Source organism: Piliocolobus tephrosceles, chromosome 2 (genome assembly GCF_002776525.5).
Source record: "Piliocolobus tephrosceles isolate RC106 chromosome 2, ASM277652v3, whole genome shotgun sequence".
Taxonomy (NCBI): Eukaryota; Metazoa; Chordata; class Mammalia; order Primates; family Cercopithecidae; genus Piliocolobus; species Piliocolobus tephrosceles.
In genome coordinates this window covers 116,213,033-116,237,940 of record NC_045435.1, presented here as the reverse complement: position 1 = coordinate 116,237,940, position 24,908 = coordinate 116,213,033, and the positions used below count along the sequence as shown (strand labels likewise).

Genomic DNA, 24,908 nt, shown 5'->3' with positions numbered 1-24,908 from the left:
ACAGTAAGGTTCAGAGAAATTAAATTTTGTGCCATTGAATATACAGACAGAACTGAGATAGGAGATACGATTTTGGTCTCTGAGCCTCAAAGTTATACAGACTATTAATAAAAATAAACATCAAGGACCTCTTAAAGGAGGACGGAGACCACAGTTGAGTTTGTGGAGTGAGGTTCAGGTCTCATTTTGTTTCAATGGATGGGAATTACTTCCTTTGCCTCCCCCAAGTGTTTGCCCATATCTCAGTCACCCACAGAGTGTCCCATGTGGATTTGGCATTGGCTCACTACAGCAAATGTCCAATTTACATTTTTAACAGCAACAAAAGGGGAGAAGTGTTTTTTGTTTGTTTTGTTGCTTATCTAGTTTCTTGACAAATGCTTAATTTTTTCCTCCAGTAGTTAATTGCCAGTAGAACCATCTTAGTCTGCATGATGCAGGGGTTTCAATGTAAGACCTAAAAGCTAGCTAGTTTAATGCTCAGTATGTTTTTCAGTCATGTATTGTCTACTACCCTTAGTCACCAATAGCATGCCAGTTTACTGTATTACATATTTTGTGTGCTATCTCCTCAAATGGAGTGAAAGTTTCTTGGATGGCAGGAAACTGCTCTTTGCACCTGGCTATCTAGTATACTTCATTTAAATAGATGAAGGGAACCATGGATTCCGTTTGGCTTGGGCTATCAGAAATCCTAAATTCAATACTCAACTGTAGAAGCTCCTTGCAGTTTTTTTGGGGAGGGTTGTATAATTATTCTCCCTTTCTCTCTTTGGATGTATTAAGATTTTTGCTTTTTGCCGTCACCTTAATAGATATACAGTACCATTGACTGTTGACATTTAAAAAAATTGTTAAGTAATTTTAGAAAACTTTTGAAGCAAAATGAAAATTAATGCCCAATGTATGTTTGTTGTAGCAAGACCTATGATGCCAATACCTTAAAATATCTTTTAGCTATTTAAACTTGTACCCCTTGTCTTCCCTGTTTTAATTCACTGTGCTCTTAAGAGTTAGTGGGTGTTCTTAAACTTACCCCATTGATTCCAGAAAATTGCTGAGCCATGTGCAGCATCAGTGCCACTAGAATAGGCTGTCGGTAGCTGGAATTGGTGAAGAGCTGAATTATAGAGACTTTCTGCTCACTTGATGCTTCTTCTCTTTCTTTTCTCATTTCATTAATATCTTTGGTGACATCATCATATCCTCTGAGTCTTTTCAAGCCTATGCCGGGAAATGATCAGGTTGAAACAACTCAAGTCAAAACAAAAAGAAATTTATTTTTATGTTAATAAAAGAGCTACATTTCCGCATGCCCCGTTCTATTACTTAATACCATGGGTGTTGGAAATTCTTTTTTTGTTAAATCTTGCTCTTTGATTTAAAAGAAAAATGGAACATTTGGCTTCATCTTACGACAAATACAACTAGATCCTCATTATGTTAGAAGCATAATGCTGGAGGGATCTTTGAGAAACCTCTGGTTGAGTCTAATACCCTGTATATGGATTTCTGGTTTCGGTTAACTGAATGCCTATGGGTGCCAAATGACATGCGCCAGTCATACAAAAGCGATTTTGCACATTCTTCTTATATTTAATCACCAACTTCATGTGGAAGGCACTGTTTTACATTATATAATACACTGTTTTACATTAGCTGATAACGCTCAAACAGTAGGAAGAAAGAAAAACCATCCACAGACTTACTTTGCTTTGCTTTGACTTCCTCATCTAACTTGATGTAAAGGTACCTGGGACTTTCTGGACAGAAAAAGAGTAGCAGAGACTGAAGGATGGCTCGCACACCAGACAGGCCAAGCAGGATGTGCCACAGATCATAATTGCCCAAGATAAATTCAAGACCAACAATCTGAAAATGCAAGGAGGAAGCATATCAACTACATAATACTTTGGATCTACCGTTTACACCAATTTGTTGAAAAAGTATTTTGACTATTTAATAGTAGTCTCTAACCACTTTGGAAACTATTAACTATTAACTATCATGTCTCACTTTAACTAAATTAGGAACTATTTGTTATATAAGGAATTAACCTAGGTTCGTTTTCATCAACTCCACTTGGACAGTCAGGATGAGAATCAACCAAGCTTAGACAAAAATGCATACTTGATATCTAAAGCAACACGTAGCTGAATTCTCCAGGCAACCAGATAGAATCTGGTTGTGCTAAAATCAGCCATGACTTTGGACCTTTGCTTGGCATTTCCTTCTTATGTTACGCAGAACTTAAATAGAAAGGGATTCCATAGATAGAACAATTACTGTGATGAGAACTATCTTGGTGATTCCTATGGCAATAGTTTATAGACTACCCTCTGGATTGTCATAGGCGTGGGGTCCCAGACTCCCTCTGACACCATAGGGTAGAAGGGAAGGATAGACTCAACTGAACAGGAGCTCCTGTGGCAATGACTTACATATTAGATTCCCAAGTAAGATGTTTAAAACAAAGGCAACCCATGTAATCCAATCCTTGAAGTTTTCTATTTCTTGAAATCTAAATGGAATAGTTTAATTCTAGAATAGCTCTGAAGTTAAGACGTGGCTTGCCAGGTCACCTCCAGTACTATCCCACCAACAATTCCAAGGGGAAAAGTGAGGAGTGATAATAATTTACCTTTGAATGAAAAAGTCTATGTCTCTACACCACCTCCGCTACCACCAGTAGAATTGGCTTCTCTTTCTGTGCTGGTCTATAGTGAGATTGGACAGTCAGGGAGGGAGAAGATGGATGAAACGGAGGAAGTACAGTAGGGGATGCAATAGTAGTAGTGGTACCATAGAGGATGGAGTAGATGGGTGCAGTAGGGGGTAAGGATGGGGAGTTTTTACCTGACTAATAAGAATGCCCGTGACAATGGCCAGCTGATGAAAAGTGCCAAGTGCGCCCCTGAGAGTAGTTGGAGCAATTTCACCAACATACATAGGCACCAGGCCTGAAATTAGCCCTGCATGAAACATGAACATAAATGTTAAAGTGCAACCAGGACTGTCTCAATAACAACAATTTGGTTTAAGTACAGTATATATCTTGAATAAAAGCCCCTCTCTGAGTTCACTGGAAGGATGAACCCTTGTTCCTAAGTATAGCATAGTTTGTGCAAGAGATATTTGATATGACCCCAAATGCAGTTGTAGTTGGAAATATGAATAGAAAGAAATGCTTAGTCATGTATTTGGCAGTTCTTCATTACATGATTTTATTTAATTAAAATTCATGTTAATTTTTAGTTTACATCATAAATGCCTTAGGTTATCTTCAGAAAATAAATTGAAGAATGTTTTAATAATATTCTTAATCAGGGCTCATGAGATTGAAGGAAATCAGAACATATCTCCACCAGCCTCTTGATAGATGTGAGAAACAGCTTGCCAAAGATCACAAGCAATAGAGCATTAGTGTGAGAACAATATGCCCTATCTGAATTTCCACAATGTAGAGGGGTTGGTAATGAAGGGGAAGGGGAGGTACAGAGAGGTAGAAGAGGTTAAGGATCTTAAGGACTCTTCCCAATTGGAAACCAGAGAAACTCAGCTCCTTTATTCTATTCAAATATTAGGCTTCAGAAAAAATTTTATTTGAAGAAAGACTTTTGGTACTTAAATGAATACAAAGCATTTGAAAGCACTAGGTCATTCTGCCTTCTGAAGCTTTCTTAAATGCACATGTAATCAGTTGTGCTGGAAATGAAATGTCCAGCCATTTGCTGATTGCATAAAAAGTTCAGAGACTATCGATAGGCAAGGCTGAATTAAATGTTTGGCATTTTCTTAAATATTTAAAAATAGGATTTGCAGAGGCTTCTTCTTAGAAACTACCAGCTTATCAAATTGAAATGGATGATCTTTGTGTAAAGATGCTTTGACAATTGTTTTCAAAATACATTTTTTAATGCTTCAAGTTGTTCTTAATATCTCAAATGAACATTTATATGTGTGATATGGCATCTATATTTCAGCTGAATTTTACAGGTGACTTTTAATGTGTAGCCTGTTGATCTTAAATAAAAAAAATCATTTATTTGCCTCTATTCTAAGTTGTACTATCTTTCTGTAATACCTAATACTATACCTGAAAAACAGAATAATGTAGATAAGCTCACAGGTCTGAAGTCACATGAACTTGAAGTCAAATTATATTTCCTATAAATTTTAGGAACTTTAATGCTCAGAATAGGGCCAAACATAATATTAGAAGATGGTTGGGGAGTACAAGTTGGTTGACTATGCTAGTTATAGGTTGTTTTACAATGTATTTATAACATTGTTTTTCAATTTTACCAAAAATATTTTATAATTTTTTTCACACTATATTTTTTTTAAATGGAGAGAAAAGAAAGAAGAATCATAATTGGGACTTCATTCATAGTGTTATTATCTGCATTTTATGGGAGAAGAAACTGAGGCTCAGATTTAGTGTTTAAGGCCCAGCAGAGACAGTGCCAGAATTTATTTGCTCTGAATCAAAGCTCTTTCCACATTTGGGGTTGACTCTTTACCTTGATAAAGCTACACTGACCTTCAGTTATTTGTATTAACATTGAAAATAATAAAAGAGATTTAATTAGGCTGTTAACTTGGTATTTTAGACTTTTGCTTCAACTGATCATTGAAGATACATGGAATTCAAGTCTTTTCTGTAGGTAAAAGTGTTAAAAATACTTTTATATACAAATCTATGTCCTCACGACTCCTTCCCCATCCCCATGGATAGAAGTGCCTTGAAAGGCAACTATAATTTGTGAAAATGGGTTAAAATCTCAACCTAGCACCATCAAAATCAGAGCTTCATTGGCAGAAGTTAAAGATTTAGCCATTTGTTTTAGAGAGAGATTGAATGATTCTGCCTTTGTTCAGACGTCTGCTAATTAATTGCGTCTGAATGTTTGAAAAGCTGTCTCTAAGAACTAGTGATTCCCACTATTCAGAATAAAGTTCATGGGAGGAACCTCTTTCCTTTATTCTGAACTTTTAAGTATCAGCTGCTTCTGTCTGATTCCCTCTCCCTAGAGACACCACCACCATAATGCTTCACTCGGTCATGTCTAGAATCATACAGGGCTGGGGAATGTGGTCTAAGAGATGGGTTCAGAGTGTTAAGGTCTTGTCAGATAGAAGAGATGGAGACATGACAGCCAGGTATTCCATAAGGGCAGAATTAAGGGTCGTGGTATAGCAGTCTCTCTGCTATACTGCAGCAGTAATAACAACAAGTAGCATTTACTGGTAGCTTACTGTATGTCAGATTCTATGCGGAACATTTTACATGTGTTCTCACAATCACCCTATAAGGTAGATATTATTATCCACTTCATTTAATAGTGAAGCAACTGAGAATCAGAGTTAAATAATTTGTCTGTGATCATACAACTGGAAGTGATGTCATTGCCATGGACAAGGACCTTGATAGCATCGTAATTCCTACTTACTGGTCCCAAACCCCCCTGACTCTGGATTTCAACTTTATGCTATTGCCTTTCCCTCTGTGATGTCACCCTAGACTCAAAAATATCCCTGAATGCTACCACATCCGCCTTTAGAGTTACTTTCAGACAAAGGTAGGGGTGTGTGTGTGTGTGTGTGTGTGTGAGAGAGAGAGAGAGAGACTTACCACAATATAGTCCTGATATGCTTCTTCCAGCAATTATAAGTATATGAGATGGTCCCAATTTTGAAAACCCCATCAAGAGAGCTCCAACTAATGAAAGAATGTTTGCTATTAACATGGCTTTGATTCTGAAATTTTAAAAAGCAAGGAATATAAATTCAGCATCAAAACTTGCTAGAATTATTTGCTTTCAGAGCATGTTGAGTTGTTTTTTTTTTTTTTTAAATTAAGAGCAATTATTTTAATTTTGCTGTAAAAGCTAGTTGGGGAATCTTGAACCAAGATTGCTAATTTGATCATCTATGGACTAAAGTATTAGTAATAAGCAAGATTTATGATGAAAGAACCTAGGTTGCATCCACCTGATCTCTACATGTTTCTCTTTTATTTTGAGTCAGGGTCTCGCTTGCTCTGTTACTCAGGCTGGAGTGCAAAGGCACCATCATGGTTCTTTGCAGCCTTGACCTCCCAGGCTCAAGCGCAGTCTCTACATTTTGATAGAGATGATTCAATCATGGTGATGACTAGCTTAAGATAACACTTCTGACAGTTTTTCAAAGAGTTAACTAAGTTTTCTCTAAGTTGGTTGTTTTAAAGAATAATTGCCTGGTGATAGCTAAATTCAATTCTGTAGTTGTAACCTACAACTTTTTTTTTCTTTCAGTGGCACAGGTTTTTAATTGATCTAGATAGGAAAGGAACTTTCAAAGTTAAATTTCCTTTTGTATAAATTATTTGGAAGTAATTTAAAACTTACTTTAAGCCTTATCTAGAGAATTGTAATTATCCTTATTTTAATATTATATGCCAGCATATTTCCAAAATCTATAAATTAATAGTGACCAGTGTAAAATACATAATAGAGCTGACAGTAGCAACAAAAACACTTTCAAAATTAATCAGATGAAAATTGACAACATTTGCAGATATCCGTTCCTTTTATTTCTAATTAATGGGAAAGCAAGGTACACAGAAAACCTTTTTTTGCAGTCAAAAAGATAATAGTAAGGCCAATAAATGTCTGAGTAAACAGGTGTGAAAATGTTTGTGCCAAAAGAAATGTAAACGTCCTTGTTATATTCTATTTCACTGCTTCAAACTTTGATAGGTGGGCTTTTTCTATGCAAGTGTCTTTAACACCAACAGATTTTTTTTTTTTTTTTTTTTCTGGAGCATAAAGCTATAAAGTCACATACTGCAGTGATTGTTTAACATCCACGTGATAGTCTAAATCATGTCCCCCAGCAGCCTACAGCATAATCCCCAGACCCTGTAAATGTTACCTCACAGAGCAAATGAGATTTTGCAGAGAAGCCTGAGATGGGGATATTATCTTGAATTATTTGAATGAGTCCAATGATGTAATCACAAGTGTCCTTATAAGAGTAAAGTAGAAGAGGAGCAGGTGATGTGATGACAGAAGTAGAGATTAGAAAGTTGTGCTTCAAAGATGGAGGAAGGGGCCACAAGCCAGAGAATATAGTTGGTCACTGCAAGCTGGAAAAGGGCAAGGAATGCATTCTTCCTCAGAGCCTCCAGAAGGAACAGCCTTATTGACCTTTTGACTTTAGCTAACTAAAACTGAGTTTGGACTTTTGACTTCCAAGACTATGAGAAAACATATTTGTGTTGTTTTAAGCCACTAAATTGGGGATAATTCGTTACAGCAGGAATATGAAATGAGTATAGGGAAACAGAGTGATTTAGAGCTGGCTAGCCCAGAGCTACAGAGTAGAAAAACAGTTAAGGGGTGGTTAGTAGTTTAGACTATTGTGAAATGCTTTTTATCTACACAGGGACAGAGGGCAGGCAAATTCAATAATTGACCTTAACAAGTTGTTACCATCTAGTTAATAGTCTCTTTTATTAGGGGAAAAAAGATAAAAAGAAATAGCCTGGAAGAATCTTGGATGCCAGATTGCCCAAAAGTCCCCTTTCCCTATCACCAAAGGATGCAGGAGCACTTTATATAATTTAAATTCTTTTAGGTTCCGTTCAGATATGAGAAATGGCCACAAATAAATAATTTTAAAAATACATGAGATAGCTGAATCAGGGAAAAAGAAACTTAATTCTACCTAAGTATATTTCTTAAAATCTGACTCTAAATACTTCAGATAGTATAGGCTTCATTATTGTCGTGGTCATGGTCATTGTGGTCGTCATCATCATCATCATCATCATCATCAAAATGAGGCTACATTTGCTGCTTGCTTAATATACGTCAGGCATTGTTTTAAACTTTTTTATTTGTTCTCATTAAATCCTCACAATAATGCCATGAGGTAGGTATTATTTTTGTTTTCACATTGCAGATGGGAGGAAAACATCTTAGAGAACCTAATAACTTGCTCATTTTCATACAGCTATTAAGTGACAGATCTTGGACTTGATCTGTGTGAAACCAAAGGGTAATGCTTCATTTTAATGAGTTCCATTTTTGATGGAAAAAAATGCATGCATTCAAAGGCAAGCTATGCAGTGCTTCCTTTACTCATGGTAGTGTGGATTGCACAGACCATAGTCTTCTCTACCATACCCTGGTAATTAAAATGTAAATGCACAGGTTGAAAAAATTGGCCTTGCAAACCCAAAACTAGAAAATGGTGGCCACAGATATCTACTGACTATTACACAATTGCAAGGAAACACTTTTTTTTATAAGGCAATAATGGAAGTGTTACATTTTTATTTATTTACTTTTAACTGGTGGATAAATGACACTGGCAATAATGAGAATCATGTCACTTCTCAATCTAGAAAGATAATTTTATGGGGGATACTGATAACTTTTTTCTTAATTTTGATGTTGAAGTTATGAACTTTTGGGCTGCTTTTCAAGGAGGATCATTTTTCTACTAAAAGCTAGAAGAAACCTCACTTTTTGTTTATCATAGGTCATTTGATACATGGTCATTTGATATTGTTTTGGGGTATAACCATTGTTGATGCCAAATCCTAAGACTTCAGAAGGTTTATGTATTGGCTCCATTAAGTGTTAATTAAATGTTAACACTAATTAAATGTTTTAGGTTAAGTCACTGAACTAATCAGAATCTTACCTCTAAATGAGGGGCAACCAGGGTTTACATTTTTTCTTCAGGAATGAGAAGTAGTATAAAATATCAGTAAATGATTTGTTCATATTTAAACAATGATTTGTTCATATTTTAAAATGTAATTTAATTTTGCTTAATTTGATTTACTTTAAAAATTTTTTTTTAATTATTTTTCCTTTTTCCTTTTGTCTGAGTCTACTTGCTAGGGAATAATTTACTTTAGAAATAAATAATTAATCTAGAGAATTCTCCACTTACTACTTAAACCAACTTGATACACATTGAAATTATTTTTAAATTTTTTTAAATGATGAAATTCAGTTTATTAATCTGTGTTTTACAGATTATTTAAAGTTCAACTGAACATCAGCAAGTTGATTAAAAGGTAAGAAACTGACCACTGTCTTTTATGGTGGAGAAAACACCATTTCAAATAAAAATAATAATAAAATTGGGTTACCATGATATTGTAGTTAAGAAAACTTATAGTCATATTATATAAAAGCTCCAGTATAAGAGGAAGAGTTGTCAGTATTTTAATAGAGAGCTAAAAATTATAATTTATAATAGAAATTTAAAAATCTAAGTGAATTGTAATTCAGAATTATTAAACTAGTTGCCTAAATTGTTATTTACATCTTTAAAGCCATTTTCATTTTCTAAATTTTTCATATATTATTTTTATGAGAAAAAAGGTAATGTGCAAAAGTGGGCTCAAATGGGAGAAAAAATAAATCTAAAATATAATCATTTGATACTCTAGTTTTATTTCCTCCCTATATAGGGTGGGAAATTCCAACAGCTGTAGTACATTGCATGTATAAGTAAAATTTGAGGGTAAAGGAGTTCCACTGATATTTTTAATCCAAAAAACCTAACAGACACCGAAGTGATAAATGGAGGTATCTCTTGCCTCATCTCTGGTTGGGGCTTTGAGATAGCAAGCAGGACCAGCAGCCAGAAACTGCATACCAAGTACATTGGGCAACTGGGAGTTGGGGATATTGACTGAACCTTTGTACTTGACTGATCCAAATGCCAAATTCTAATTTAAAAAGGAAAAACTGGATGTTTGAGAAACAGTGTGATTTGGTGAAACAAACAGTAGACTCCCAGGTTAAAAACTCTAGTCTCTTCTGCTGAGTTCCTGAGTTAACCGTTTGTGTAGTGGTCTCCTAGTATATTTTATAAATTACAAAGCTAGAGGATCAAAGCAATTATCTAGAAAGACACACAAAAACCACATTTGGTATAAATGTCTGAACAATTAATCAAACTTTCATTGATTTGATCTAACATTGATATGTCTCATAGGGTCATGAGTTGCAAAACAACTCTAATGCTGTTCTGCAAGAAGATAATATTTTTCTAAACAAATGTTAAGAAAATGAAAATACGCAAGTTTCTGTTTATGCTTATTTATGAAATTTGCCTACCTTCCAAGTGTGTCCCCAAGCCACCCACCAAAGAATGATGCAATCATTCCACCAACTGCAAAGCTGGATACAGACAGGGACCAGAGCATAGTGATTAGTTGAGCAGCTGCCACAGTCTCTTCGTCAGCCCAAGGGGTTGGTTTTGGGTTCATTGAGTATGCAACTGTGGGCAGTTCATCTGTACTGTTGGTAACATAGTTGTTGATAGTTTTTCGGTCATCCACTGGAACACCCAAAACATGTCTATAGTGAGATATTATTATCTAGGAGATAAAGAAAAATAGCTTTACTATTTCAAACATTCTATGTATTTTTGTTTGTTTTGTCTTTAAAGTGTTTGTTATGTGTTTAAGTAGTACCATCTCAATTATGTGTTTTATATACATATAAACATGGATAGATTTGTTTACAGTTGGCCATATCCTATAAAACAGAGGTTATAAATTCCATTGCCAACAAGAACCAGGCAGGAACAAATAAATGAAGGGAACATGTAATACTTTGATGACTGGGAGACTAAAATACATTTTCTACTATTTGGGACTAATACGGAACGGTCAGGATTGTAGAACTGGAGAGCAGGAGAAAGCTACAAATGTGAAACTGGTGCTGGATGACCTTTAATTTTTTAACAGAAAGTCAGAAATCTGAGTTTTTATGTAAAATTTTTCAAGTTTTTTATATTGGCAACTATTGAAATTGAAACTATTCTGCAGGCTAGGCTGGGCATGGTGGCTCACACCTATAATCCCAGCACTTTGGGAGGCCGAGGTGGGTGGATTGCTTGAGCTCAGGAGTTTGAGACCAGGCTGGGCAACATGGTGAAACCCTGTCTCTACGAAAAATACTAAAAATTACCCAGGCATGGTGGCACACGCCTGTAGTCCCAGCTACTTGGGGGGCTGAAGCGGGAAGATTGCTTGAGCCTGGGAGGTTGAGGCCGCAGTGAGTCAAGATGGAGCCACTGCACTCCAGCCTGGGTGACAAAGTAAGACCTGGGTCTCAAAAAATATATATATTCTGCAGGCTAAAAAGATACATTTTCATGCTAGTATTACTTCTGCACAGCAGGATTTAAATTAACATATACATATTTTAACAATCATAAAAGTGGATATAAGAAAAAAGACTGGAAAAGTTAAGATGAGGGTCAGAAATAAAGTTAGCGTACAGAATTCAAACACTAGGTGGTATATCTTTGTTGGAAGTGAGCTATAAATTTACCAGTAAACTTCCTAGCCACCAGGGCAAAGAGAGGAAAACAACCAGGTATATTATTGATGAATTCCTAAGATAATAATAACAGTGGCCCTTGAGAAGGCATTGAGACCTGAAGGAAGTTTCTCCTGTGGGTCCTCATAAAGTTAAATTTGTAACAGAATGAACAACATTGAAAACTAAATTTCATGGAGCCATATTTTGTAATGTGCTTCCTATAATTCAGATGAATTATAGGACATGGGAGGAAGACGAGGCCATCTTCCTCCCATGTCATTCTTCTCAATGATGATTTGGTCACTGTTTAGCATCAGTGAGCTGGGAGGGTACTCTCTGAAAAGGACCTGGAATGCAGCTGCTCTGGGTTACTAGTTATGGGCAAAGGCCTATTTGGTAATGCCAGTTGAGTGAGGGGAATAATTGAGCATCCTCTTATAAAAGAATTCTGATCAAGACATTTGCCTCAGGCCGGGTACCGTAGCTCACGCCTGTAATCTAGCACTTTGGGAGGCTGAGGTGTGCGGATCATTTGAGGTCAGGAGTTCAAGACCAACCTGGCCAATGTAGTGAAACCCTGTCTCTACTAAAAATACAATAAATTAGCCAAGCATTGTGGCTGGAGCCTGTAATCTCAGCTGCTCAGGAGGCTGAGGCAGGAGAATCACTTGAACTCAGGAGGCAGAGGTTGAAGTGAAAATCTCCAGCCTGGACGATAGAGTGAGACTTTGTCTCAAAAAACTAAAACAAAAACATTTGCCTCACTAGAAGGCTGCCTTATATGAATAATATGCATAGAAAAAAAAAAGCTGGAAGGAAATATCCAAAATGTTCTCAGCAGTTTGCTCATTCTGGTAGAATAATTATGGGTATTTTTTTTCTAATACTGTCTTCAGTAGGCATGTGTAATTTTCATAACCATACGAAAGTGTGATTTTTAAAATCCTTTCAAATAATCCTAAACCCTTTTTTATCAGTCACTCAGCTGATAAAAAAGGGCTTAAAAATCTCTTATTTAATGGTGTTTCAGCAGCAATTTAAACACAAAAGGAAGGGCCCGTATATAGAGAGAGCACTAACTTGGACGCCAGCATGGGGATCGCTGTTTTCAGCTCTGGGACTTCAATCGAAGGATGTGAAACCTTAGCCTAAGCTTCCCTTTAAGACTGGAGGGAGTGGTTTAATTTTTAAAAATTTTTTAAATTTTTATTTATCATTATTATTATTATTATTATTTTGAGATGGAGTTTTGCTCTTGTTCCCCAGGCTGGAGTGCAGTGGTACAATCTCGGCTCATTGCAACCTCTGCCTCCCAGGTTCAAGTGATTCTCCTGCCTCAGCCTCCCGAATAGCTGGGATTACAGGCATGTGCCACCACGCCCAGCTAATTTTGTATTTTTAGTAGAGCCGAGGTTTCTCCATGTTGGTCAGGCTGGTCTTGAACTCCCGACCTCCGGTGATCCGCCCACCTCAGCCTCCCAAAGTGCTGGGATTTCAGGTGTAAGCCATTGATCCCAGCCAGGGATGATTTAATTAATGATGTGATAAGGTCTTCCACAAAAAGAGTAGGGGCTCTATTAATCAAGTCATGGTGATGTTGAATGTTAAATTGTTAAATGATGTTAAATTCCAGGAAACCTGCTAAATTGGCATGTGTTGTCATCACCCACACAAAAGAGATATGACCCTTGTCTCTTGATCCCCAGCACTATCCCCTGGATCTCTTAGCCTGCCACACTCCTGATGATTGTGGCACCTAATTGGAGCACATCTTTCAGTAGGAAGCAGCCCTTTTCAGGTGATGGATTATGGTCAGTGCGTATTTCACATATCCACACCCTGCAGTATCTTTCATTTTCCTTGGGACCCGATGTTCTAAAAGAAGCAGAGGAAATATAATGGACTTATAGAAGGCATCCAAAAAATGTTTGTACCTTCACTTTATGCCCCCTCTTCCCCAAGTTCCTCTTCTCTCTTTCATTAATTCACTCCTCTTTATTGAGTACCTTCTTTGTGCCAACTACTGTGCTTGGCACCAGTGATAGGAAGAGGAACAATTCATCAGTCCTGCCCTCAATGACCTCACAGTCTAGTTAGAGCAGAGGGGAATGAAGTCCTGGTTCCCCAACTTATGGGCTTTGGGAACTGAGAATAACATACCTCTCCCGTGTATTCATTAAATACCAGAATAAAGATGTACAAAATATATGGGAAAAATGGTTGAAGTAACTTGATTAAAAATTCACCCAAAGAGTGATCATGGAGAAAATCCTAACTTTGTTGAACTTCTTGAATATTATTCTAAAGTTTTATATTACTTTACTTTGGATCACTTATGGAAGACAGGAATGGTGGGGGAAGGACCATAATCTCTTTTAGTTTAGGGCTTCTTAAGGTTTTAATATAGACTGGAAATGGGCATAATAAGGTTGTTGGGAGGATCCAGTTGGGGAGATCATATGTTAAAGTACCTGATGCAAATAAGCACGTGCTCAAAAAATGTGCCCTGAGTGAAACATCCTTATTCCCTGGCACTTTTCATTCATATATGGCTGAGAGCTCTGAATGAATGTTGCAATGAGTTCTTTTTTTTTTGAAGTTTCCTTCAGCACATGATATTCTGCCTGGAGTTTTCTGTGAGCTCAGCAAACAGCAGAGTCAGAGATTAAGAATCATTTATTGCCTCCTCCCCCTCCCCCCCGTGATTGTTAATTGAGGAGTCAAGGCCAAGTTATCAGCTTTGGAACAGTGCACATCGTACCTGACAGGCCAGGATGACCTTGTGTCTCCCACGTGGACACCCTTTATCTCTGTGTATGAGGAACATATGATATCTATCACTGACAGAACTTGCCAACAAGAGAACTTGTACATATTTCACTTGCCTGTTGAGGTGCATTGATCACACCAATGTCATATCCAAACTGGAAGGAACCCAGCACAGCGGTGATAACAGTGAAAACCAGGGTCCCAGTGACCTGCAGGGGGAGAGACACAGGGCAGGGAAACACCAGGCAATTTTAGTTTCCCATCTTTCTGCAAGGCTGCAGCTTGAACTTCTTACAGGCTCCATAGGCTGGTCCTTTCCCCTCAGTATCGATTTGCAGTATGCCCTGTGCTCCAGGCTGGCAGGTGGTGTTCATACAAGAATGTGAGAGCCATTCATCATTTCCCCTATGCTGCTAAAACTCAAAGAAGTTTGGGACAGCTTCTTCCAGGGGAGGAAACAAACATTCTTTTCCATATATGTGTATGAGAATAACATAGCTCTCCTGTCTATTCACTGGATACCAGAATAGGGATGTATAAAATATATGAGAAAAATCATTGAAATTACTTGATTTAAAACATCCACCCAAATAGTCATCATGCAGAAAATCCAAACTTTGTTGTTATATATATATATTTGTTGATATATGTTGAGATACATATATATATATTCAGAATCAGGACTGAGAACTAGAATAGCTGCTGACGGAAAGGAGCCACCAAGATAGAGCCATTATATCATTGGGAGCAGTAAAATAAGACACCAGTAATAAAGAGATGGGGAGCTCTTTTGGACGTTGACATGGTGACAAAAACACCTCAATACTCTTATAAGAGGCATTAGCCTTTATCATGTTCTGCATCAACATCCAGAGAAGGATACTTTTCAGGATTTGTATCTAGTTCAGCCTAGAGTTGTAGGATAAGGGCCATTATTTTCTCCCCAACTCCATGTAGCTACAATGAAACTGTGTAGAAAAGGGGCAGAACATTCATCCCCATGAACATATATACACACAGTATATGATATTATGATATATGGTCTATGTGATTATGAAAGGGGCAGAACATTCATCCCCATGAACTTATGTGATAGCAAAATTGTAGAAAGAATCCAAATATTGTTCAATGGGGAATAGTCAAATAGATTCAGATACATCATAACACATACATCAGATACATATCATATGCTCTGCAGCAGTTCAAAGGAATAATATGATCATGTGTACTGACTTATTTTTAAGTGGCAAAGGAAGTTATGTAATCTAACTTTTTTTAAAGGCTTAAACATGAGTTTAATTGTTTGATTTAAAAAATCAAACAGTTATTTGATTTGTGTATGGTGTATATAATTCATAGAATGTTTTCTTGAAGAACAAATGAGTTGATGGTCCTTGAGGAGAAATGTGAGGTTGGAGAAGGAGAGTGAAGGAAATTTTTTCTTGTATTCATATGATTAGACATTTCGTAAGGAAAATATTTCATGTACATTTATATAATTGAAATTCTTTTAAAAGCTTGGGATATAGTAGGAACTTTGTTGTGTAAATGAATGAGTTACATCAACATGGATTCCAGTTCTCACTCTCTTAGTGGGTATATGACCCAAGCCACTTCCCTTATAGGAGCTTCAGTTTTTCTCTAAATTTTAAGGTGATACTAAATCCCCCTATCCTGGTATAAACCCCAGTATAAAGAATAGCAAATTAGCCAGGACCCCTCATTACCCTGAAAAGCTGGAGATCACAGACTTTACAAAGTATTATCACAGAACCACCCTGGGAGCCCATGAAATTATTTAGTCCAGTAGTTCTAAAACCAGACCCTACTTGGAGAGCCTGTTACACATGTAGCTTCTTGGAGACAGCCCCAGACCTTCTACTGGATTAGAATCTCTGGGGCAGGGATAAGGAATCTGTAGGTTTACAAAGCTTCCACCCCTTTCACTAATATAGCGGGTATCGATACAGACGTTCCCTCCTAACACTTCCTTCTCTGAAAGAAAGGACTTCAAAGTTGGCCCCAAAGATATGGTTATATGATACATATATATTGCCCAAAAGAATAGTATATATGTGATATATAATGTTGTATAATATGTTTATTCGATATAAATTGGCCAGGCATAGTGGCTCACACCTGTAATCCCAGCACTTTGAGGGACTGAGGTGGGCAGATGGCTTGAGCCCAAGAGTTTGAGACCAGCCTGGGTAGCATAGCAAGACCTCGTCTCTACAAAAAAAATACAAAGATTAGCAGGGCATGGTGGTGTATGCCTGTAGTCCCAGCTACTCGGGAGGCTGAGGTGGGAGTATTGCTTGAGCCCAGGAGGTCGACGCCGCAGTGAGCTATGGTTGCACCACTGCACTCCAGCCTGGGTGACAAAGCAAGACCCTGTCTCAAAATATATATGTATATTTATTTTACATATTTATATATCATTTACATCTGATGTTTATCACTTATATCTTATATATATTTATATATCATTTATATTATATATAGATATAGCTTAACATTTTATGTTTATTACATATGAATTGTATATATTACACATAAAATGCATACACACAGTATATGATATATGGTCTATGTGATTATGAAAAACTATGAATTATCCTCTAAAATAATCCTCAAAGTAACTTGACATCTAAAACTCAGTGAGTGACTTAGATAGCCAAAGCTAAGATGGAGTTTTATTTACTTAGTTGGTGGTTTCTCCTTAAATCCTTTTTCCCCTCAAACTGTTTCCAAGGATAGGGATTTTCATCCTTTTTACAGGTAGTAACCATTGTCAGAAGTGACGGGATAAGGAGTACCCTGGGAGGGCTTTAACCCACCTCCTTCATACTCTCCACCACTAAAATCAGGACAATCTGATGTGAGATGCAATGCAAACAGATTCAAAGCCTAATACTACTTATGCTTACTGCATGCCTGTTCACTATGTGGATTATCTCATTTACTTCTTATATTAGTTTTCTATTGCTGCCATAACAATTACCACCAGTGCAGCAGCTTAAACAACACAAATTTATTTATCTTAAGGTTTAGCCAGGCATGGCAGCTCATGCCGATAATCCCAGCATTTGGGAGGTTGAGGCTGGAGGATTGCTTGAGGCCAGGAGTTCAAGACGAGCCTGGGCAGCATAGCGAGATGCCCATCTCTACAACAACAAAAACATCTATAGATGGAAATCTGGTACAAGTATCACTGGACTAAAATCAGGTTGTTGATAGGCTGTGTTCCTTTCTGGAGGCTGTTGGAGAAAATTTGGGTTGATGGTGGAATTCAGTTCCTTATGGTTATAGGTCTAAAGTCTGTTGTTTTGCCCTGGTTATAAACTAGGGGCCATTCCCAGCTCTAGATGCCACCAAATGTCCTTAGCTACTGGTATCCTTCTTTCATCTTTATAGCCAGTAATGAGAACATCAAGTCCTTCTCATATTACATCTCTCTGTCACTGACAATATTACCTTAATCTCATCTGTAAAGTCTTTTGCCACATAAAGCAAGATATTCCCAGGTTCTGGCAATGAAGCTGTGGACATCTGTGGAGGATGATTATCCTGCCTACCACATTCTTCATGGCAGCACCATTAAAGTCCCCATTTTATAGATAACTAGATTAGTTTAACATCTCACAGCTAGTAAATAAAAGAACAATGACTTGATTCCAGATCTTATGCTTTTAACTTCTTGGTTATTTTGCATCCCTCATTAGTCAGATACAGACATTCAAAAGTCAAGCACATCTGAAAAATCTAGGACCATAATCTTTATAAATTAAAAAAGCTAAGAGCATACATATCCACAGAATTTACCACTTGTGGGTGTTTAGCTGTTTGGCTTCAAACACCCAGAAATCTCAACCACATTTTCCCACCACCTACCACACAAATCCCTTTCCCCCTACCTACCAGTAGAAACTTTTGGTGAGGTCTCCAGACAAAAGTCCAAAAAGGCAAAGCGTACTCAGTTGCTTATCTGTAGCTGAGCTGAAGAGGAACCTTAGGTTTTCCCACCACCAAGCCCAAGACCACAATATACTTCCCCAATGTCATCCCTGCATTTTCTTTTCTTCTGTGGCACTTGGTTTCTTAGTGACTGCCGCTTGCTACTTCATCCCTGGGTTTCTGCTCTCTGGGGCTTCTCTCCCTATCCCTCTACCATACAAACATGTAATTTATTGCTCCTTATTTTAAGAGTCCAATCAGCAGCCATGCTAATGGTGAGCAGAGGCGACACAAATTGAAGTTGGGGTGATAGCGATAGCCGCAGCAGATTTACTCCCCTATTGTCTCCATTAGTTCTCCCCTGTCACTTTACAGGGAGCCTAAGTCACAAAGTCCCACATTACTTTGACAAAAATGAAAGCTAATTTTTAAAGATGCTGGATCTCCCATCCTATTCCTTTCCAATCAAATTGTTCTAAGTCCTTGCTATAGAAATTCTGGAGCTGCCTCTAAGATCAGTTTCTCATTTTGTTAGAATAACAAAAATAGCAACTATGAAAGATATAGGAGAGTTTTTAAACGTTTAGAAATCTTAGCATGTTATTAAAGTTCTTGTCCTCTGGCCTTCCTGGTTTCTTTTTGAGGGTTGGCTGTGGTCCTGCCACCCCAGGGCCTGCAGTTCCTTACTTTAACTCCCCAAGATAATTTCACCAGGTTGGTCAGATAAGGAGCAATCTCATCCATTTTAAGCAGGTCACTTGAATTTCTGAGAATTTCCAACAAAAGTGATTATCCCAAATATCAAAATCTCTGAAACTGTTTGATGGCATTTCCTTTTGCTTTCTTTTTCTTTATCTTTTATTTTCAGGTTTAATTCCCCTCTCTGAACTTCATGTTAAAATGGCTCCCTCCCCCTCTTCTTTCTCCAATGTTGTGAAATGAAAAGAAGTAATGTTTATAGTCAGCCTTGTGTGTGGCTTGGCTCTAGACTTGGTCAGAGGAGGTTTTGTTTCTAAGAGGGGAAATTTCCGAAAACGACCAAGTCTTATTAATAAGTCCTGTCAACCTTCATTCATCCACTCGAATGTCCAAGAAGTTGACATAAGAAAAAGTACATAAGTGCCACTGAAAATAACAAGAAATTGGAGAGGATCTTAACCTGTCCAAGTTCTGAGGTTCTAAATGGTTTGCCTGTTTTCTCAGCAACCCTGTAGGTAGGAATTATTATTATCGTTTCATGTATGGGGGAGCTTACATGGAAAGAGTAAATGATTTGTCCAAAGGCCACATACCCAGGAAATACGGAAGATCTTCAAGCTTTTAACTTCTTCATAGGCTACAAGGTGTTCAGCTTGCACTTTAAAAAATGCTGCCTTCATTAGGAGCTTCATAACTTTAAGTTAGAGAAACTAGATTCCATATCCATTTTAAAATATGCTGCTGGATAAATGTGGAAGGGCAGAATAAGCAAATGGCTGAACTTCAACATAAAACAGAATGTAGTGTTTATATTGTGGCTTATAAGTCATATAGGGTCTATTAGAAAAAACAAATAGATGTGGGAGTCAGAAAAGCTCCAAAAGAGTCCCAGCTAGGCTCCTAACATCACTGAGTCTAAGTTTCTTTGCCTAGAAATGGGTATAAAAATAGTTAATGTGATTACTGTAAAAACTAAGATAAATAATGTGGCTTTCCTATAAACAGTAAAAGGGCTACAGGACAAATGCATCTTTAATCATGTCTTTATCATCACATTCATTTCTTTTGTCAAACAACCATGTGTCAACTTTTCATACTTTACCAGTACTCTTTGCAATACCACAAAGTACATGAAATCACTCCTGTTTTAGAGATGAGGAAACCAGGGATCAGAGAGGATTAAGGAGCATACCTGACACCACACAGCTAGTGACAGACACTCTAGGGTGGGAACCCAGAGCTGATGATCTTAAACCCCACTGCTAACCTACAGAGCAGGTTTTTCCAGCAACTACTGATTGACTAGATAGGGAGGAGAAGCTTATACCCTTTTCTTTAAACTACATGTCTCCAAAAGCTAAACCAAAGGTGATCTTGCATGCAACTTTGGAAAATGCCAGGGGCTCATCGAGTCACAGAATTTTTAAGTTGAAAGAGACCTTAGAGAGCAATGGATTCTTGTCTGATTCCTCCATTCTTCAGTTGTAGAAACTGAGGTTTCACAGGCCAAGTTGTTTATGTTATTTGTCTGATTTCTATGAACATTTTGGGCATATTCAGAGTGACAACTCAGGTCTCTTAACCCCAGTTCCTTGCTTATCCTACTTCTTTCAAAGTCTGGATAGATTCACAAAGCTGAAAAACATTGCACTTTACCTCAGTTCTCATTCTTTCTGGGTTCCATTGTTAGGCAGTTCCTTAGTTATCAAGAAAAGATCTACAACATAATTTCAAAAGCCCCTGAAAAAATTAATGATAGTTTTGAATGAAGCTTGAACATCTGCTATGTGCCAGACACTGTGTTAAGCACATTACCTTCCTTTTCGCAGTATCTTTCAAACTTTAGTTATTTGATTGCTACCTTCATGAATTTTGCCAAATCTACATGCCAGCTCTGTAGCTGTTAACTTAATATTTGTCTTTATAGTGACCTTAACGTTGTAACTACTTTAGCTTTATCCTGAGCTATAATACTCATGAAATCATGATGTGCTAATTATTCTTTAAATACACATTATATAAACACTATATAAATAGTTTTTATAGTGTTTATTTAACTTTATATATAAACTTAAAACATATAAATAGTGTTTATATAATATGTATTTATATAATATGTATTTAACGTGTTTATATATTTATAATATAATTTATATTTTATAATCAATTTATAATATACCTACTATTCAAATAATATATATTTAACACTATTAATAATTATATAACTATTAACATTAAAATATTTGTTGTCTAAGCCTCTCTAATATCATCTTATTTAATTACTCCCAAACTCTAAAGTACTAGTATAATCCCTGAATATCCCATATTATGTCACTGAGCCCAAGTTTCTTTGCCTATAAAAAGGGTATATTGTATCCCAATATGTTTTTGTTTTCTCATAATAAAGAAAACCCAAAGCTAAGTTAAATAACATAGCCCAGGCCTCACAGCAGGTTACTGGCATTGCTAGAACCCAGATCCAAGTCTGGCTGACTCCAAAGCCAGTGCTGCTAACCATGCCATCTAATGACATAAAGGAATGTTCAACAGAGTAAGTTGCACCAGATCAGAACTTAAAGGTGAGACTCTACAGGGCACAGATTGATTAACTTATATTATTGTGTGTACAGGGGTGGGTGAGTTTATTTAGGAACCATGTATAAGGGAGCAAGGACACTATATCCTTTATATTTTTAAGTTTTTTTTTTAAGTATCATATCTAGAGAGAAGTTGAAACAGTAGTGCAGTGATCATTCCATAACCTTCGCCTTTATTCACCAATGGTTAACATTCACCACATTTGTTTAACTCTCACTCTGTGTGTGTGTTGTTTTGGCTGAACCATTTACAAATAAGCTGTAGACATTTGTGTCCTTTCACCCCTAAATACTTTAGCATGTACAAAGAGCAAAGACATCCTCCTACATAATTAGATACCATTATTATAACCAAGAGTGTGTCATTGATACAGTAATATCATTTAAGATACAGCCCATATTTAAAATTTCCCAACTGTCTCCAAAGTTCCCTTATTGCTGTTTTTTTCTTCCTTCCAGAATCTAAATCATTTGTTGCGTTTCATTGTCAGTTTTTCTTAGTCCCTTTTAATCTAGAACAACCCTTCTACCTCTTTTATCTCTCCTGCACTGACATTTTTAAAGATTCCTGATGAGTTTTCATGATTAGATTTTGGTTAATCTGCCTTTTTTTTTTTTGGTTAGGAGGGGACATATTTCTTTAGTAATATGGTTATGCACAATTACTTGAAAAAACTTATGCAGACTAGTCAGTTAACAGAACAAAAATCCTTAAAACCCCAATTACTGAATAAGAAACAGTTTTTCAGTTGGCAAAGTAAAGAGAATTAATTTTGATCTGTATACCTATACCTACCTCCCCCAAATCCTCTATATGACTTGAATGTATTCCCCTATCTCCTGAAAACCAGAATTGAAATGAATATAATGCTGCTTTACCTTATCTTCTGTCATTGTACTAGTTGGGAGTCTTCCTGTCAATTCCAGGTCTTGTGTGAGTGTGGCACATGCACCTGACTAACTCCTGCCTGTTTATTCGCAGCTCTGCCTAGGCCTAGTTATGCATTGCAGGAGGAGGAGCAAGGAGAGGGAGGAGTTGGGCTACCCAGATCTAAGAGTCCAAGTCTAATCTTCTCAGCAGCAGCTGAATATTGATGGAAATCTAATCAATAAGTGCTTTGCTTTAGCAACCTGTGGCTTCAATGCCTTTGTTCCACTAGGAAAGAAAATGGGAGCAGGTCCCTTAGGCATGAGTTACAAACCAGAGGCAATCACATTTCAAGGCATGTGTTATGTGGCAGTAATTGGGAGCAGGTGAAAAGAGAAATCTTTGGAGGCTTTTGTAGAAGATGAGATATGTGGAGCTGCCATGCTGTGTTGTGTAGCATGGGAGGCACACTGCACTCTGCTCCACAGAGAATTAGTGCTGTGGTATTTCTGTTTAGAGCTGGGCTGTGTGGCCTGAGACCATTGTTGACTTGAATGGTTACCTGGATGAGCTTTGGATAGTTACGGACTTGGGTTTGAATCTCAACATTTTACTGGGGAGTGTAACCTTAAGCAAGTGGCTTGCTGTGACTTTTCTCTGATTAGTTTTTAATTTTTGCCTGACAGAAGAGAAATAACACACGTTTTGTTTTGTTGAGTGGATTAAATGAGATAATATGTGAAAGTGTTTGGCATAGTCTTAACTTACAATAAGTACTTAGCAAATGGCGGTTGTTATTGTTATTACTGTTATTATTGCTTCATGTATGTCAAGAAGCACTTGCTGGAGGCTTTAATGCAGAGTTCTCAAATAAATCTGCTCATATGGCTTGATCTTGGGCCTTTCTAAGTATCCCTTATGATATCCAAACCGCGTGGGGGTTCAGGAGATATCAAATTTATTGAGCTTTAAGTGTGCATGGCAACTGGGGCCACAGATTCCACTGAGGCTCAAATGGAGCCAGTCACCAGCAGAACAAAAATAAAACAAGCAGCAACAAAATGAGGGGTGTTATGAAGAAACAGGGTGAGAAAATGAAGGATTAGAGGAGATTCAGATTTCACCTTTTTATTTTGCCACCCTGTTTTCATTTCTGTCACCTCTGCAAGGTGACACACCTGAAATGTTTGGTTTGAGAAGAGAATTCAATTCAAACCACACACTTTTACTGAGCCCTGCACAGTTCCATGCTCTGAGATGACTGAGTTAAATAAGTCACAGCCTCCTCTTGCTAGGTGTTTATAACATATAAGATGAGACGTATGTAATGCAGACACAATACAGTAATTTCTTAGTGGAAAAGCATGAGCAAATACTAATAGTAACGATGGTTAATCTTTACTGAGGTCTTGCTGGGTGCCAGGTGCTGCTCTCAGCACTTGACATGGATTAACTCGTTTAGTCATAACATGAGGTGCTGTGTGTCATAGTGCCAAGCTTTGGGGAGCAGCTTTGAAGTCAGACTTTAAAGCACCCAGGTAGCCACACTGACTTTCCGCATCAGTTTTGGCTGGTGATGGGCACGCCCAGTTGCCAGAGCGGTCCACAGTCAGGAGCGGTTCCATGGCATTTGCCGGTGACATGACATTCTGCAGGAAAGGGTCTCTGTGCCGCGTCGTAAATGATACCTGCTGCGGTTTACCAACCTTTGTCTTTTGGACCTGGCTTTTCAGAAACGAAATTTGCCTTGAGTGCGCGGGCGGCCAGTGAGCCTTTAATCTTGTGCTCAGCCTGAGCCGGCGCGGAGCGCGGCGGCAGGAAACCATTCTCTTCTCCCATTAGGAGCGCGACCCGCCATTCACCAGCGAGCCTTCGGGGGCACCCTGATCAGTTTCCTCAGGTTCAGCCAAGGCCTCTATGATTCTGCTCTGTCTCAGAAATGAATGAGTAATCTCTGCACCATCTGGGATGTGCTAAAACTTTATCTCCGTGCGGGGAAGGGGTACGATTCAGTTACATTGATTGCACTGATTGCTTTTGCCTGCGGAGAAGTGATACCCGATTGCAGACTTTCAGGAGAGCGTGTCTTGGCGCCCACCGAGGAGCTGCAGGTCCCCTCACTGGCGTCGTTGCGCTCCTGGCTGTGGTGAAGTCAGGCTTTTTGCACTTTGCCATTGGAGTAGGCACTATTCAATAACGCACGAGTGCCCGCAATCACCCGGAGATTTCCACTGGGCGGGGCAAAACCAGCTGTAGGCTTCATGCTTTTAAACCCCCTAGTTCCCATTCGGATTACTTCGCAGATTAATGTAATCTTAGTGGATGCCAAAAGTTCTAGGTGGTGACAGGACTGAACAGAGACCCCCTACCCCTCCCCTTTTTTTCATTGTTATCCTTCAGTACAATGAGAATAGTTCTGTTTTCTTCTTCTTCTATAAATGAGGAGGGGAGAGTGGGGAGGAAAACTAGCTATTCCAGCATGCTGCATTCCTCTCTAGCTGGGTCAGGTGTGGTTAAGTGCAAAGGCACCTCCTGGGAACAAATTAAATGAGATCAAACTTGGCCAAGCCAGGAGTACAAGAGAATATCGGAAGGTCCCAGTCCCTGAAGGACAGTGTATTTTAAGATTTTTGAGCCAAATTTGTCCCCATTGTAGCTTGCCAAAAAAGAGAGCAA

General features: G+C 37.9%; 1 protein-coding gene across 3 annotated transcripts in view; it reads right to left on the bottom strand.

The window, feature by feature from the left end:
• Window positions 1-22,334, bottom strand: part of SLC2A2 (solute carrier family 2 member 2) — a 30,461-nt gene extending 8,127 nt beyond the window's left edge. Inside the window, exons 1-7 of one of the 3 annotated variants that reach the window (XM_023213521.3) lie at window positions 22,244-22,307; window positions 14,228-14,320; window positions 10,128-10,390; window positions 5,636-5,760; window positions 2,857-2,972; window positions 1,710-1,872; window positions 1,037-1,224 (exon numbers count right to left, since the gene is read on the bottom strand). In XM_023213521.3, the coding sequence (XP_023069289.1) occupies window positions 1,037-1,224; window positions 1,710-1,872; window positions 2,857-2,972; window positions 5,636-5,760; window positions 10,128-10,390; window positions 14,228-14,320; window positions 22,244-22,258 (963 nt within the window). In that variant the 5' untranslated portion in view covers window positions 22,259-22,307. Of the gene's footprint in view, window positions 1-1,036; window positions 1,225-1,709; window positions 1,873-2,856; window positions 2,973-5,635; window positions 5,761-10,127; window positions 10,391-14,227; window positions 14,321-22,243 lie in introns of all 3 variants that reach the window. The other 2 variants (XM_023213522.3, XM_023213523.2) reach the window with 2 other exon arrangements.
• Window positions 22,335-24,908: the final 2,574 nt, after the last annotated feature.